The sequence below is a fragment of the Pleurodeles waltl genome, chromosome 7 (genome assembly GCF_031143425.1).
Source record: "Pleurodeles waltl isolate 20211129_DDA chromosome 7, aPleWal1.hap1.20221129, whole genome shotgun sequence".
In the NCBI taxonomy this organism is placed as follows: domain Eukaryota; kingdom Metazoa; phylum Chordata; class Amphibia; order Caudata; family Salamandridae; genus Pleurodeles; species Pleurodeles waltl.
Genome location: NC_090446.1, coordinates 1,541,640,530 through 1,541,657,307, shown reverse-complemented (window position 1 = coordinate 1,541,657,307; position 16,778 = coordinate 1,541,640,530). Strand labels below are relative to the sequence as shown.

General features: G+C 41.6%; 1 protein-coding gene across 4 annotated transcripts in view; it reads right to left on the bottom strand.

Annotated features, from left to right (window-relative positions):
• Nucleotides 1-2,268: 2,268 nt before the first annotated feature.
• Nucleotides 2,269-16,778, bottom strand: part of LOC138246667 (carcinoembryonic antigen-related cell adhesion molecule 6-like) — a 200,443-nt gene continuing 185,933 nt past the window's right edge. For 3 of the 4 annotated variants that reach the window (XM_069201414.1, XM_069201416.1, XM_069201417.1), the window contains 3 exons: nucleotides 9,903-9,935; nucleotides 7,543-7,586; nucleotides 2,269-2,636 (listed from right to left, as the gene is read on the bottom strand). In XM_069201414.1, the coding sequence (XP_069057515.1) occupies nucleotides 2,433-2,636; nucleotides 7,543-7,586; nucleotides 9,903-9,935 (281 nt within the window). In that variant the 3' untranslated portion in view covers nucleotides 2,269-2,432. The remainder of the gene's footprint in view (nucleotides 2,637-7,542; nucleotides 7,587-9,902; nucleotides 9,936-16,778) is intronic. The other variant, XM_069201415.1, reaches the window with a different exon arrangement.

The window sequence follows — 16,778 nt, the reverse complement described above, 5'->3', positions numbered from 1 at the left end:
GCACCATGGGTGGGCGGACATAGCAACTATAATTTCAGATATCACTGTTTTAGTTGATATTCAAGGTTATGCATACACTGGGCAAATCAGAGCATTTGCTGCTAATGCTTGCTATACTGATGTTTATGGATGGCTCTTCATAGTTATGGGGCAGCTCTTGAGTGGTTCTGAGGCCCTACACCTAAATATTCAGAATGACTTGAAGGCATGGCATATGTAAATGAATTTGAAGACACTTATTGAATACTGATTGTACAGGTAGATGTGCTTACAAATATCTGGTCAGGCTTCTCAGCATATCTCCTGTAAGGTAGCTTGTCTGTGGATGCTACATGAGACCTGTTCACCGTGTAACCAGGATATAATTGCATGTATGATCCAAGGACTATGTCATGTTGTGTTTGTTCTGTTTATGAAGATTGAAGTATTTGTCTGCTTTTGTAGACATTGCTTTAAATACATAAATCCACTCCTTACAATCATATGTCAAATTATGCCACTGCACGCCAGGTCAATGAAGAAGAGACTATAGATTACAGCCATGAATCAGAAAGAGCCCAAAATATGCGTCTATTGTGCCAATGTTGTCCGCAAACTAATTCCGCACATTAATTGTGTCCTGGACTCTTGTCCTCTTCAGTCTGTCTGGCTCACTAGTAACGTGCCTCTACACAGCACCTAATTCTCGTTTTCCAGCAGGCAGGGCTAATAATGTTAATGGAGCATCAAACCCTCTAGCTCACAATGTACACAATGTGTATATTTCATAAGTTAAACCGATGCCATCATCATGGCTTTCCCATGCCAGACTTGAGAAGATCATTTAGTTCAGTTTTTTACCTTTGCATTCTGATACTTGTATTCCTACCTTTATGACCAGAGAGGCAAAACCACAAGTATTGTAATGCCAAAGAACAATCAGTAGTAGTTATGCTATTCATACCAGTGAGGGTCAACTCCAGAGCTCAGTGGATGCCACCGTTTTATTGTGAATGCTTCATGTATCAATTCTACTTCATATCCTGAAAATGCCATGTCAATTTGGAACAACTGGTGCTCACTTAGCAGTGTCCACAAGCTACTTTAAACATGTTAAGATGAGGTTTGTGAGGGAATATCATCTGGAGATAAAACGCTAGAATGCAAAAGCACTCTTTGTCTCCTCCTCGCCCTTCCACGCCCCAACCAGCAAGGCTCCCTCTGTATTTAGGGACATTACAAGCCAGCAGGCCCAGTTGGGCAGAGGAAGGTAGGCCCATTGACAGGAGGACAGGTGAGGGACAGGTGAGGGCCTTCTACTAGCTGTCTACTGGAACTAATCCCATCCCAACTAGAGGATGTGTGATGGACAGAGGATGGATAGGCCATGTTTGATGGTTAATTGCAGAAGCACTAGCATCTACCAATATGAGTGAGTTTGGAGGTGAGCACAGGCTTTCCTTTATTACAAACACTACTTGCCTAAAACAAGGCACACACATTGGACCTCTGTGGAGAACCAGAGGAGATGCGCACACAATTGGATTGTAGCATTATGGAGGGTTTCCATTGCACCTCTGTGACATCATGATTTAATATAGGGGACATATTAGGTCAGTGGGAACCCTCCAACAGCCAATGGGAGTGCAATACAACCACTCTTTCAGTTTACCTAATCACAATGTGAAAATATTGCTCCCAATCCCCTCTGCTGATGATTCTCACATAATTGTCTGTCAACCTAGATCATAAAAAGGTGGGAATAAAGAACCTAATGGTCTTGTTGCTGAACATTTTTACTAAGAATTTTGAAAAACTGCGCTAATGAGTTAAGCGATGGATCCAGGATGACGGGTCTATTCTTTATCATCAGAATGGATGCTGGGCTGGATGCAACACTTTGGACCAGGGATTCTACCCGGTGGCCTTTTACACAGAGGTCATTACCTAATATTTGTTGCTCCCTTGATTTCTGCGCTGTGTTTGATAAGGTGGAGGGGAGAACACTTACGTCCAGTTGGGAAAGATAAGGATGCCGGTGGCATTTACTCCACTCATAAAAGTGGGTACAGTTGGACATTGAAAGGTGCTGCCAGGTAACCAACCTAATCTAGTTCACACTGTACAATTTAACTGCTTTCAGGTGCCATTAAAAATACTATTTCTATTTTCTCCCTCGTCATGTTTACATTTGACAATTGTTTCATCCTTTTCTTTGTGCAGTGTCCTAATTTCCTTATCAGGTAAAACATCATTGGTGAAATGGTTGCAATTTTATTTTAATAGGCCATTAATTTTGTTTTTATATATTTTTTACATATTAACATAGATTTATTGTATGAACTAAGCATTTTATTTCCAGTCTTAAAAATAAAAGATAATCACCTTGTTGTTTAAGTACAAAATATCATTTTTTCTATAACACGATTATTAATTGTTGCACTTCATATAAATTAACTGAAATCAGCCTGACTATAATTGGTCACATTTGCAGCACTTATGAAACCGGATAATTTCAAGCTGATAACATCATCACAAAATGTGCAATTATTAGCTATGTCTTTCTGTACATTGATGTAAGCGGGGATCTTCTGGTTCTTAATAGCATTTAGTTTCTTCTCCAACACACAGAGTCCTTTCAGCCAAAGCATCAGGGCCTAAAATGAGGAAAGAGTTATAAATTACTTTTTTTCAGATGGAATCCTTGTCTTCTTAAGTAAAGGAAAAGACCCCTGATGCTGAAAACTGCTGTCCATAGTTTCTATAATTTTTAGGTCTTGCATTAAATGCTGCTTTATCTGTCTCATAACTACTACTATTACTGCTACTACTACTACTACTGCTACTACTATTACTACTCCTACTACTCCTGCTAATTCTACTACTAATACTATTACTATTTACACTCCTATGAACCCTGCTATTTCTACTACTACTTCTACTACTACTGCTACTACTAGTACTACTCCTATTACTCCTTTTACTTCTACTAGTGCTACTACTACTATTATTACTGCTACATCTACTACTACTGCTACTGCTACTACTATTACTACTCCTATTACTCCAGCTACTTCTACTACTGGTACTACTATTACTACTATTACTCCTGCTACTTCTTCTACTGCTACTGCTACCACTATTACTACTCCTATTACTCCTGCTACTTCTACTACTTCTAATACTACTATTACTACTCCTATTACTCTTGCTACTTCTACTGCTACTACTTCTACTACTGCTACTACTATTACAACTCCTATTACTCCTGCTACTTCTACTACTACTGCTACCACTAATACTGCTACCACTACTACTGCTACCACTACTACTATGTCTACTATTTCTACTACTACTATTACTACTACTGCTAATACTATTACTCCGCTACTTCTACTGCTAACACTACTACTATGGCTACTATTTCTACTTCTACTATTACTACTACTATTACTGCTGCTACCACTATTACTCCTACTACTTCTACTGCTACCACTACTTCTACATTTACTATTTCTACTACTACTATTACTACTATTGCTGCTACTACTACTAATAGTGCTACTACTAGTAATAATAATAATCATACTCATAACAATACCTAAAAAAATGGTTGGTTGGCTGAAGTGCATGAACTTTCTGAATTAGTTTGTAATTAGCATACCAAAGGCGCAAGTACGGAGGTTTTCCGAATCAGCAAACAACACAATTCGCAGAATCAGTCTATTCAAAATCGCAAAAAAGCCTTTTTGTATGTGGAAAACTAATGTTGCGATTCCGTAACTGTAAGAAGGTAGCCTCTTTCTAGCATGGTTACCCCCACTTTTGACCTGTTTGTGAGTGTGTGTCAGTGTGTTTTTACTGTGTCACTGAGATCCTGCTAGACAGGACCCCAGTGCTCATAGATAAAAACCTATATGTCATTGTGTTTTGCCTGTCTCACTGGGATCCTGCTAGGCAGGACCTCAGTGATCATAGTTTGTGGCCTAATATGTATGCTTGTGTAGTGCCTAACTGTGTCACTGAGACTCTGCTAATCAGAACCTCAGTGCTTATGCTCTCTCTGCTTTTAAATTTGTCACTGTAGGCCAGTGACTTCATTTACCAATTTCAATTGGCAACATTGACCCTGAGGCATTGTTATACGTGGATGATATCTACCTTACAGACGACGACCTCATGCAGCATATAAGACGGGTAGCTCACACTGTTGTGGGATTTGCCGAATTTGGCTACAAATTTATTTGTAAAAAAACAAAAATAGCCTTCCTTGGTGTCCTGTTCTTGGGATGTGAATTATCAGATGGAGGCAAGAGCCTTGCGCCCCGATTTCTAGAAAAATGCGCGCAACTACAACCTCCAAACACCATCAAAAAGTTCCAGGCTTTTTTGGCCTTTTACATTTTGGCAGAACATATATTCTAGACTATGCACAATGCTTTAAACCTTTATGTGACTTGATAGATGGGGACTTTCCCAGCAAGTACTGGACAGTCGAACACACACGCATTTTCAGACCATTAGAACAAGACACGCTTGCAGCAAAACATCTACATACAAGGGACAACAAAAAACACCTGGTGCCATTGGTTTCACCTATGTAACATTCAATGAGGGTGAGACTGTCCCAATAGCATACAAATCACATTTGTACTCTACAGCAGAACAACGCTTTGCTCCCACTAAGAACATTTTCACTGCTGTTCAGATGGCTGTCATCAAAGAGAGACCTCTGGCCCAGGGGAAACACATCATTGTCGTATGCCCCATCCTAGCCCTTGAGGCTGGTACCAAAGCTAGCATTCCCATCGCTGAAGCATTATATCCATGTTGGATCCAATGGCCAACATCTTTGAGGACCGCTGTTGTTGACTACGTTCTTGACTCAAAATTACAAACTCAAGAATTTTTGCAATACGAACTTGAATACCCAGTTCCAGCAAACAAATTGCCTATTGAACAATATCAAACAGTAATATACACTGATGGTTCAGCCCAACCAGCTATGGGCACAAAACATCAATACTCCACTGCTTGTGCAGTCGTGAGTGGGTACATGAAGGATGGTGAGTTCCATCCACAAGACACTTACACGCAGACCTTAGGGGACTGCAGTGCACAATTGGCAGCACTTAAAGCTCTTGTGATGGCACTGGCACACACAAATGCTGGTTGTCTGTGATTTGTACTATTGTGTCCAGTCTTCCAATGAATATCTGCATTACTGGCACCAGAATGGGTTCAGAGATTCAAAAGGAAACACCATCAAACACAGACTTCTATGGGGGAAAGTAGCGGATCTGAAGGAAACGCTACCTAATGTCCATGTTGTACACACACTTGGACACCAGCGTGTTGGAATACACGTTGAGGCAACACCTTGGCTAATGAGGCTTCCGTTGCTGCCGGAACTCATTCTAGAATGACATTGGATGAAGAAACACTGGCTGCTGTGAAAGCTTCGGCTGATGACATGCCGTTACCAAAAGCATATCCTACTAAATATTCCTACCGCATATCATGCCTCAAGACAGCAGCACTGGCTGAATATCCAGCAAGGCCATGGTGATTACTCATATATTTGTCTGTTTAAAGACACAGGACCTCTTAGCTGCCAATTTCACATGGCATACTTCCAAGCTCACCTTAAAACATATCCAGAGCCCCTACTGTTACTTTTGGATCTCGCTGTTTCTCAGCAACAGCACAGAACTCTCTTCCTTTAAATCAATTACTAGCAACTAACTTGGTGACATTTAGAAAGCAACCCCTCTCTTGAATGGCGGGTGTGTGTAGTAGGGTATGGAGGATGACAGTCCTGTCCCTTTAGACTTCTCTCTCAGATAACAGGTTTGTATAGAAGGGTTTTTATCGAGAGAGACTGTCCTATCTGCTGACACCTGTCAGTGAGTGGGGAGGAACTGTCCTACCTGTCTCTCTGACAATAGATGAGCATAGTAAGGTATGGAAAGAGACTGTACTACATTCACAGCTCTTACTAAGCCAATGGGCGTAGATAGCACACTCTTATAAACACAATGTCCAATGGTACTCCTTCTTACAGTAGCAAGCGGGCATACTACAGTGCACTGAAAGATCACCTAGGGCCTGATTTAGAACTTGGCACATGGGACATAATGGGATGTAGATTTCGGCAGACGGGATATCTGTTACCGTTGTGAAGGAGTAACCCATCTGCTGAGTTCTAAATCAGACCTCTACTCCTTTTTACTTTTCACAAACTCATGAGAATCTTGAGATAGCGTAACTTTTTTTAAAATAAGAATAAACTATTTACCCATCACAGTGCTTAACTCTTTTGCTCATTTCCACTCAGAAACAAGAACCACAGTATGCATTCCTACCCTTCTGCATTCAGCATTCGACTCCTCTTTACTATTCATGATCCTGCGAGTCATGCAAGATCATAAAAATTAGTTTAAAACAATTTACATTTATTTTCTTCACAGTCGTTATCCCTTGGAACTTCCCCTCTAAATCTAGGGGGACAGCATGCCTCGCTGCTGCCCGTTATGTAGCTTTTTTACTTAATTTCCGCAATACCTCCAAAACAGTAATGGCGGCTGTTTCATTTCTAACATTCCAACAGACAGTCAATCAGAACCCTTGTGGGATTCACAGGAGCCTCTCATTCATGAGAGAGCATGAAGGCTCAGGGGAGAAATGGGCCACTCGACCAATTACAGGTCTCTATTTTGTATTTTGTGCTCTCGTGAGACACCTGATGGACTCTCGGAAGGCAAACTGCTATAATAGACAATTATTTTTTACCCTTAATATCTAAAAAACTACAGAAAGGATTTATGCCATATCACAAAGTGCACAATCTGCATACCAAGATCTAGCTTCCTGATGAATTTGGTGCAATTCCCCATTGCAGGTTGTGCTACAGAAGTCTATGGAAAATGCATAGGGATATTGAATTTTGGAAACGCCCCTTTTTTCTTGAACCTCTCTTGACAGATCACACAAAACTTTCCCAGAAGGAAGTGAGCTGGATGACATTTTTTGGAAAGTTTTGTGCAGATTTTTCAAACGGGGCCAAAGTTATTAGCAAATCAAAAAGCACTCCATCCATGGAAAAACAGACCTAACTATAACTACCTACTGGTGACTGCCAGTAGGTAACAGCTCTCAGGAATAGGCCCAAAGTCCGATGTTCACTGGGTCATGAATGCCACAAGAGTAATGAATGCAGAGTGAGGGTCCCTCCGCATAAGGGTCTCTAAATTCATGTTTTTCAAAAACAAAATCCTGTTGTGGGAGTTTAATATAGAAAACAAAAAAAATGACAAGTGAGATAAATGCAACACGGTCGCTAGATTGACAAAGCTTCACCGCAATCACTGCATCTCATCGACAGATACATTGAAGGCAGTAGGATCCCCACTTGGCAGGCAGGGTAGGCAGTGATTATCTAATGGGGCAGTCTGCCAGGTTTAAGGGTCTAAATGACCCCCAGAGACCTCTTACAATGTACTAATGGTTTTGCTTAAGATAAAGAAACAATAATACATTTAAATTTAATATTTTATATTTTACCTTTTTATCTGCTCGTAAGTTGCTTGATCTCCATATTTTAGCTCCTGGAAAATAAATAATCAATCATTAGAAGTAAAAAGACTTTAGTAGATTTAATTTGTTCTAGGGGATCATCAGTTGTTCAAATGGTTCATTTACTGTAGAGAGCACAGTTCGGCATTAGTGTGGCACGGCCTGGAGAGTGCTATATCCAGTGGTTCATCTACTGTAGCGAGCACAATCTAGCATTAGTGTGGCACAGTCTGGAGATGGCTATATCCAATGCTTCATCTACTGTAGAGAGCACAGTCTGGCATTAGTGTGGCACAGCCTGGAGATGGATATATCCAATGCTTCATCTAATGTGTGTAGTGTTGGGGCCCTAGGCCCTCATGCTACTAGAATAAATCACACAGACACCGTGGCATGGTCGGGAGAACTGGCCCTGGGCACGTGGACACTACAATGTGGAGAGTACAGTCTGGCATACGTTTTCTACAGCTTGGAAATGGCTATATCCAATGCTTCTTCTACTGTAGAAAGCACAATCTTGCATTAGTGTGGCACAGCCTGGAGATGGCTATGTCCAATGGTTCATCTACTGTAGAGAGCACAGTCTGGCATTAGTGTTGTGCAGCTTGGAGATGGCTATGTCCAATGGTTCATCTACTGTAGAGAGCATAGTCTGGCATAAGTGTGGCACAGCCTGGAGATGGCTATATCCAATGGTTCATCTACTGTAGAGACCACGGTCTGGCATTCGTGTTGTACAGCTTGGAGTTGGCTATATCCATCAGCAATCAGTGAATAGCTTGTCCCCCTTCTTCATGGTCTGCAGTCTAATCAAGAGGCATGAATAATCTAACATCAGTCGGCTCAGCTGCCAGAACCCAGAGAGCCACAGACTTCATGGATCTGGGAGGAAACAATGTCCCCTATGTCAGGGGCATAGTAAGGATGCCATGGACCGTGGTGCAAGCAAGGGAAATGCCCCTTAGGTTGATGTTAAATTAGTAAAATAGAGCATTGCCAGGGATCAATGAGCCCTCAGATACTCCCCCTTCTCTATGCATTTTTGAGAACCCCCTTCCACCACTCTCCCAGTGTGCCAGGATCATTCAAGCTCTTGTTTTACAAAACATAGGAAGAAACGCCTGACACAATGGACAGGTCTGCATTGAGCAGGGACCATGGTGCTCACTAGCCTTCCGTTAGGTTATTAAACACTTGATCAGTGTTCAGTAAATCTGATAACTATCAGTCATTGACCTTTACCAAACGTGTCCTTCTGACGTCTGCAGATCATGTGTTGGAATCCAGGACACTCTCCATTTATCCTTCCTACACCCATGAGTGAAGTACAATCCTGATACTTACATCTGCTATGAAAGGTGCAGTATGAGGAATTCTATTAGCATAAATATGAGTAGCAATAAAAATAACAACAGCAATATAAATAATGATAATAATAAACATTATTAAAATAATACTTATAACAATAGTATTAATAATAATACTAATAATACTACTACTACTGATAATAATATCAATAATAAGAATACCAATAATACTACTAGTAATAATAATAATGATTATAATCATACTAATAATAATAATAATAATAATTATACTAATAATAATAATATTAATACAAAATACACATCAATAATAATAATAATAATAATAATAATTACAATAGAAATGTAACAATGATGATAATAATAGAAATAATAATTACACATTACAATAGTTATAATAATAATGAGAATACATACATACACAGCAATATTAATAACAGTAATAGTAACAATAAAAATAATAATAAAAAGAAGTAGACGAAGAAAAAAACACATTAATTGTATAATAGTAAGAATAACAGTACGAATAATTAACAATAATAATAATAATAATATTAATAACCACTTGTATTGGTATAACACCAATACTAATACTAATTATATGTATTAATATTATTATTAGTATTATTATTATTATTATTATTATTATTATTGTTATTGTTATTATTATTATTATTATTATTGCTATTATTAAATATTATTATTAGTTATTATTACAAGATCTTCCTGCCTCCTCTGAGTTAGTTTGAATTAGCTCTTAATCTATGCTCTGTTTATTTTCTTCTCTGAGACTCTTCATCTCCTTCTCTAACCTTCGAAGCTGAGGATCAGGAACATCTGAACTGCCTGTTTCCTGCTCCTCTGACCCACAGGCAGACACGTCTCCTACACTCAGAAAGGACGTCTCCTCCTTCTGTGCCAGGAATCTGTCTCCTGTCTCTAAGGTGAAACACAACAATGACTCTAAGGTAAAAGTCTTGTGATGCGACGAGCCCGGCTCCGTGTACTGTGTCACCTACTCACCATGTACGCTGGATCTGCAGCTGAGTCTTGAATCTACAGGAGAGAGAAGGAAAAGACTTAGCACATTTGATTGATTTGGTGAGTGACACTGGGAGCGTACAACTGAGTAGTGATGAAGGTGATGTCAAAGAGTGAAACAAACTGATGACAGTAAATTCATTGTAATTTACATGCATATATTAACATATCAGCTTTGTGAGTTTGCAAATCATTGGCAATTAAAGCAGAGAGAGATAAACAAAGAAGTACTAATAAGGAGAGGAGAACCCAGGTCTTTAGGTTTCAGGTTCATCACCTTAGATACTAAGAGACCGACTTAGAGTTTGGCGTACATGACACTCCATTGCAATGGTCACGGAGTACAGAGCACCAGATCTGTCAAACTCTCGATCCACCCATCCACTTTTGAGACAGGCAGGCAATCAAGTTTATGGTAACAGAGTAAAATTGCCTCCAGTGGTGTAAACCTCCCTGCGTCGATCTGCAGTAGCATGGGCCATCAGAGGTAAGCCATTCAACCTTCTATCCTATTACAGTGGGTGGTCAAAAATATTTTTTTTTACTGTCCCCACCAGCAGAAATATCCTTGCAGCGAGTGCAAAATGCATTCCAATACTACTGGAGAAAACTACAATGGAGTTGTGACCATTAGTTTTTACTTCACAGAAACAAGCTACCACTTTGGGAATTTGTTTTTAGTCTAAATGTTTTGTGCTTGTGTCCATCACAAGGATGGATGTGCACCAAACTTTTACATGGCAGTATATAAACCACAGTGATACTAGTTCATACAAAGCCATAGAGCTCACTGCAGGACCAGCCGTGAACACAAAAGTTTCCTCAATTTTCCATTAAATTTGTCGGGTGGAGTAAAGATAGGGTGGAAGACATATTTACAAGGAACTGGTGCATCGGCTCCAATGTGCCAACTTCCTTGTGCTGGCCTGTGCCCCCCCCAAACAACACCTTGGTAGTTCTGTATTTGCAATAGAGCGCACCATGATGCTCATTAGCACTATTGTGGCAACATTTTTGGCACAGTTGTGTGGCTTTGCTAGACTAGCACCAAACATTTTGGCGCTAGTCCAGCAAAGCTCAGGGAGGCCCATAGGATATAGCACTAGCATCAGTTTAACACCTGCGCTGGGCAGGCATTAAAAAATGACACTATAGTGGCACAGTGAAATCTTGCAGATTTCACTGTACCATTTTTTTGGGCCTCCCAGCTTTGGAACGCCTCCCTTGCATACATTATACCTGGAGCAGGTATAATGTGACGCAAGGGTTTACAAAGTGGCGCAATGGTACCATTACACCACCTTGTAAATACAGCGCTGGGTATGGGCCTGTTTAGCACTGCCGTAGCATAGAAAAACTATGCTATGTGGGCACTAAGGGTCGCAAGGGGCTTCTAAATATTCCCTTTAAAGTCCTTCAAAAACTTGACATCTTTTACTCTGTTCATCAAACTGTAAATAAGGCACGCTTTTAAAGGGTGCTGTTAATTCTTCATGTTTGGTACACACTATAAAAATATTTTCATAAATATCTATACATATGACCAGACACGTGATGACTACATACACCCAAGATCGCTGTTTCACTCTGTATCTGCAAAGACAAGGCCACCCCATCCACCAAATCTATGGACAATGGGGAGTCATTCCTGATCGCCATCACCCACATCATTTATATATCAGACTATGAAGTTCTGGTAGATTTCTTATTGAGTCTTGGAGGTAAGGTTGATGCCCCATGGTTGCCACAATAACACATAAAAGGACCAGATCTCTTTACAGAGGATACCTTGTCCTCTAGAGGAAAACCATTGGCAGAAGAATCACCAATAGATACATACTGGCCACAGACCTGTTAGGCCAAGGAAGACCATTGCTGTGGACATGGAAGATCCCCAAAGCACTAGTAAAGTTCTGCAGCTAAAACTAGAAACACACCAGATGAAGGAGCTCTGACTACACACAATGATAGAGTCTGACCTGCTTCTCATATAATTATGAAAACATTTAATGACCCACAGAAAGTGAAAATAGTGACAGCCATGATGTTAGGTAAAGAGTCAGACAGCCTTCTTGGTTTAGTCTAAATTACGAGAAGGCTCCGTATGAGAAAAGGTCTCTGGCAAATGCCTATGCCATTCCTTCATTTTCCAGAATTCATGTTTAAAAGAAACACATGCCTGTTGCCCAATCCTTGAAGAAACAAAAGGCATAACAGAGCCCAGCAGCCCCAGCTTCAGCAGAGCTGGCTGGACTGTGCTTCCAAAGGCACCTGAGAGAAGACGCAGGACGGGAGTGACATAGAAGAGTGCTGAGACCGGACACAAGGTAAGTCTGATTCACTTTGCCAGGCAAAGTGCTTATGTCAATGTACTAAGTCTATATTGCCCTAGTTTAACTGTTAATTTAGAGTATGTTTGGATTTGCACCATCTCTTGGTAGTCCTCATTGCATTTTTCATCTTTGTCTCATTCCTGACTAATTCCCAGTAAATGTTCGTATTTGCATCACCACTCCATAATCCTAATAGAAAGGTCACATTTAGAGAAATACTTTCATCTGCAACCAAAATGGTTGCATAACTTGACACTCTGGGGGTCATTCTGACCCCAGCGGGCGGCGGTCAGACAGTGAAAAGCTGGCTGGGGCCCTGTTAGGGGGCCCCTGGACACCCGTTCCAGCCAGCCTCTTCCTGGCGGTGAAAACCGCCAGAAACAGGCTAGAGGGAAGGGGGTCAGAATCCCCAGGGCAGCGCTGCCCTGGCGGATTCGCCCAGCCGGGGGAAATCCGGCAGGAAACCGCCGGACCCGGTTTTCTGACCGCGGCTTTACCGCCGCGGTCAGAATGGGCTAGGAAGCACCGCCAGCCTGTTGGCGGTGCTTCCATCATTCGTGGCCCTGGCGGTCCAAGACCTCCAGGGTCAGAATGACCCCCTCTGTGTCCTAATGCACTATCCAACAGCACCACATAGTTCCTGAACTAGAGAGGGCCACCACCTCAATATCTACAAGAGGTCAGTGCATGAGCCCTAGAGGCCTGGCCATGAGAGGGGACACCAGTGAGAATGAGGCCATTTCCACAGCCCACCCGCCGAGTTGGGCAGGCACACTGACACCACAGATTGATTCCTGAATCGGATATGGACCGTGTGCCATGTCCATCCCTACAGACCCCAAAACTGACGGCAGAGGTGAGCTTGCCTTGGCATGCAAGAGTGTGGCACTGCTGAGCTGCGTGATGGGCCATGAAGCTCTTCACTGGTGCGGAGGTGCATGGTCCCCCTTGATAGATAGGCTAAATGTGAGACACCCTCTAAAGTCCCTGTGTGTTACTCTTGGAGGATTACAGTTGGGGTTTGCCTGCTTAATTTAATTGATTCTCTTTTGTAAATAGGGGGACAGGATTTCCATCACATTTGTAATGTAGTAAGCCATCCGCAAAACTCTAAAACTGGACTGAGGGCCTGATTTGGAGTTTGGCAGATGGGGTTACTCAATCACAAACGTGACAGATATCCCGTCCACCGTATTATGATCCCATTATATCCTGTGGGATTCGTAATACACTGGACAGGATATCCGTCACTCGTCTGACAAATTCTAAATCAGGCCCTAAGACTTTAGAATCTAGAGCTACAGTAATGGCACATACTATGTATCTTCAGGATATGAATAATGTATTGCAGTAATACCATGATTTGGATTACAGAGTGGTGGAAAACCTGGTAAAATCATTTTTGATACAATGTAAGTGAGAGTGAGAGTTGTGGCAAGACCCTGGCCTGGTTGCTGAGAAGAGTAACCATATTTTAAAAATAAATGGAGAGTGGCCGGGGGGAACCACTCATGGTCATTGAGGATATCATTTGAGAATTTGTCAGATGCTATTTGCTGCCATATACTTCATGAGTTCACCAACCAAAAACAAAAATGCCTTAATGAGATAGCCTTGGTTTGGTTGGCAAGCTGTCATAGGCAGCTCCTGAGTGAACCAATATTGATTGAAGAGATTAAAGCCACTATCAAGAGTTTGGCAGGAGACAAGGTTCCAGCCTTCCATGGGCTATTGCCTGAGTTCTAGTAAAAGCCTATAAAAGCATATTAGCAGCACATCTACTTGAAGATTATGTGGAGACTCTGGAGCATGGACAGCTACCTTCCCCACCGGGTGAAGCTGTCATTCCATTGTTTCTGAAACTGGGAAACAATCTTTATAAATGGGCATCCTGCCGTCCACTATCACAATAAGGTACTGGCAAAGGTAATTGAGAATCACCTATCCATATTGATGGAAAGCATTGTCTACCCACATAATCAGGATTTGTCTCACTACAGTTATTCTTCACATTGTGGTTTTACTACAACATCAGCTAAATCCCTAAACAGAGGTCAAGGTGGTGTTTCTGTATGCAAAAAAAAGGATTTGAGTGTCTAAAGCCTTTTTTGATGGACACACACACCGAGAGATTGGCATGCAAGGCACTTTCTTAAGCTGTCAAATCCCTCCCATGATAAGGCAGGTGATAAGATATGGCATATTTTTCTGCATATCTATTAAATGGGACAAAACTGAACTTCTGCCCTTAACAGGTAAGAAAGGAAATATTGAGTTAGAATTTCCAATTCAATTGATGGTTAAAACAGTCAGACATTCTGGGGTGATCCTACACAGAGACATAGAGGTCATTAACCCCTTCAATGCGGGCGTCGGCCACTGGCCGACGCCCGCACTACCTCCCTGGTGCGGGTCACGACCAGTGGCCGACACCAGGGAGGGGGTTAACAAATCCTCGGGTGCATTTTTTGGGTTTTTTTTGCCCCAGGGAGACACAGAAGCTCTTCCGTGTCTCCCCCCGCCCCCTACCTGCCCCTTTGTGACATCAGCGCGCCGCGAGGCACGCTGACATAACAAAGTTGATTTCCCCATCGGAGCAGGAAGCAGCCTTGCGGCCGCTTCCTGCTCCGATGGGGAAAACGGCCTTCCCCACGTTCGGGGAGTCTCCCCTTTCTTACGAGGCCTTCCTGAAAGTGTTTCCTGGCACAACTGCGATCGGGGGCCAGAAAACACCACTAGACGCCAGGGATTTTACTTGGGGGGGGTCGGCCCCCGTGGGCAGAGCGACCCCCTGTGGGGGCAATATATTTTTTTTTGTTGTTGTAGGGTTTCCCTGGGGACCATTTTGGCCCCCAAGGGAACCATACAAAAAAAAAAATATATATATATATATATATATATATATATATATATATATATATATATATATATATATATATATATATAGATCTATATATGTAGATATATCTATGTAGATATATCTATGTACATGGATATATCTATAGATAGATCTATAGATACAGGGAGTGCAGAATTATTAGGCAAGTTGTATTTTTGAGGATTCATTTTATTATTGAACAACAACCATGTTCTCAATGAACCCAAAAAACTCATAAATATCAAAGCTGAATATTTTTGGAAGTAGTTTTTAGTTTGTTTTTAGTTTTAGCTATGTTAGGGGGATATCTGTGTGTGCAGGTGACTATTACTGTGCATAATTATTAGGCAACTTAACAAAAAACAAATATATACCCATTTCAATTATTTATTATTACCAGTGAAACCAATATAACATCTCAACATTCACAAATATACATTTCTGACATTCAAAAACAAAACAAAAACAAATCAGTGACCAATATAGCCACCTTTCTTTGCAAGGACACTCAAAAGCCTGCCATCCATGGATTCTGTCTGTTTTGATCTGTTCACCATCAACATTGCGTGCAGCAGCAACCACAGCCTCCCAGACACTGTTCAGAGAGGTGTACTGTTTTCCCTCCTTGTAAATCTCACATTTGATGATGGACCACAGGTTCTCAATGGGGTTCAGATCAGGTGAACAAGGAGGCCATGTCATCAGATTTCCTTCTTTTATACCCTTTTTTGCCAGCCACGCTGTGGAGTACTTGGACGCGTGTGATGGAGCATTGTCCTGCATGAAAATCATGTTTTTCTTGAAGGATGCAGACTTCTTCCTGTACCACTGCTTGAAGAAGGTGTCTTCCAGGAACTGGCAGTAGGACTGGGAGTTGAGCTTGACTCCATCCTCAACCCGAAAAGGCCCCACAAGCTCATCTTTGATGATACCAGCCCAAACCAGTACTCCACCTCCACCTTGCTGGCGTCTGTGTCGGACTGGAGCTCTCTGCCCTTTACCAATCCAGCCACGGGCCCATCCATCTGGCCCATCAAGACTCACTCTCATTTCATCAGTCCATAAAACCTTAGAAAAATCAGTCTTGAGATATTTCTTGGCCCAGTCTTGACGTTTCAGCTTGTGTGTCTTGTTCAGTGGTGGTCGTCTTTCAGCCTTTCTTACCTTGGCCATGTCTCTGAGTATTGCACACCTTGTGCTTTTGGGCACTCCAGTGATGTTGCAGCTATGAAATATGGCCAAACTGGTGGCAAGTGGCATCGTGGCAGCTGCACGCTTGACTTTTCTCAGTTCATGGGCAGTTATTTTGCGCCTTGGTTTTTCCACACGCTTCTTGCGACCCTGTTGACTATTTTGAATGAAACGCTTGATTGTTCGATGATCACGCTTCAGAAGCTTTGCAATTTTAAGAGTGCTGCATCCCTCTGCAAGATATCTCTCTATTTTTGACTTTTCTGAGCCTGTCAAGTCCTTCTTTTGACCCATTTTGCCAAAGGAAAGGAAGTTGCCTAATAATTATGCACACCTGATATAGGGTGTTGATGTCATTAGACCACACCTCTTCTCATTACAGAGATGCACATCACCTAATATGCTTAATTGGTAGTAGGCTTTCGAGCCTATACAGCTTGGAGTAAGACAACATGC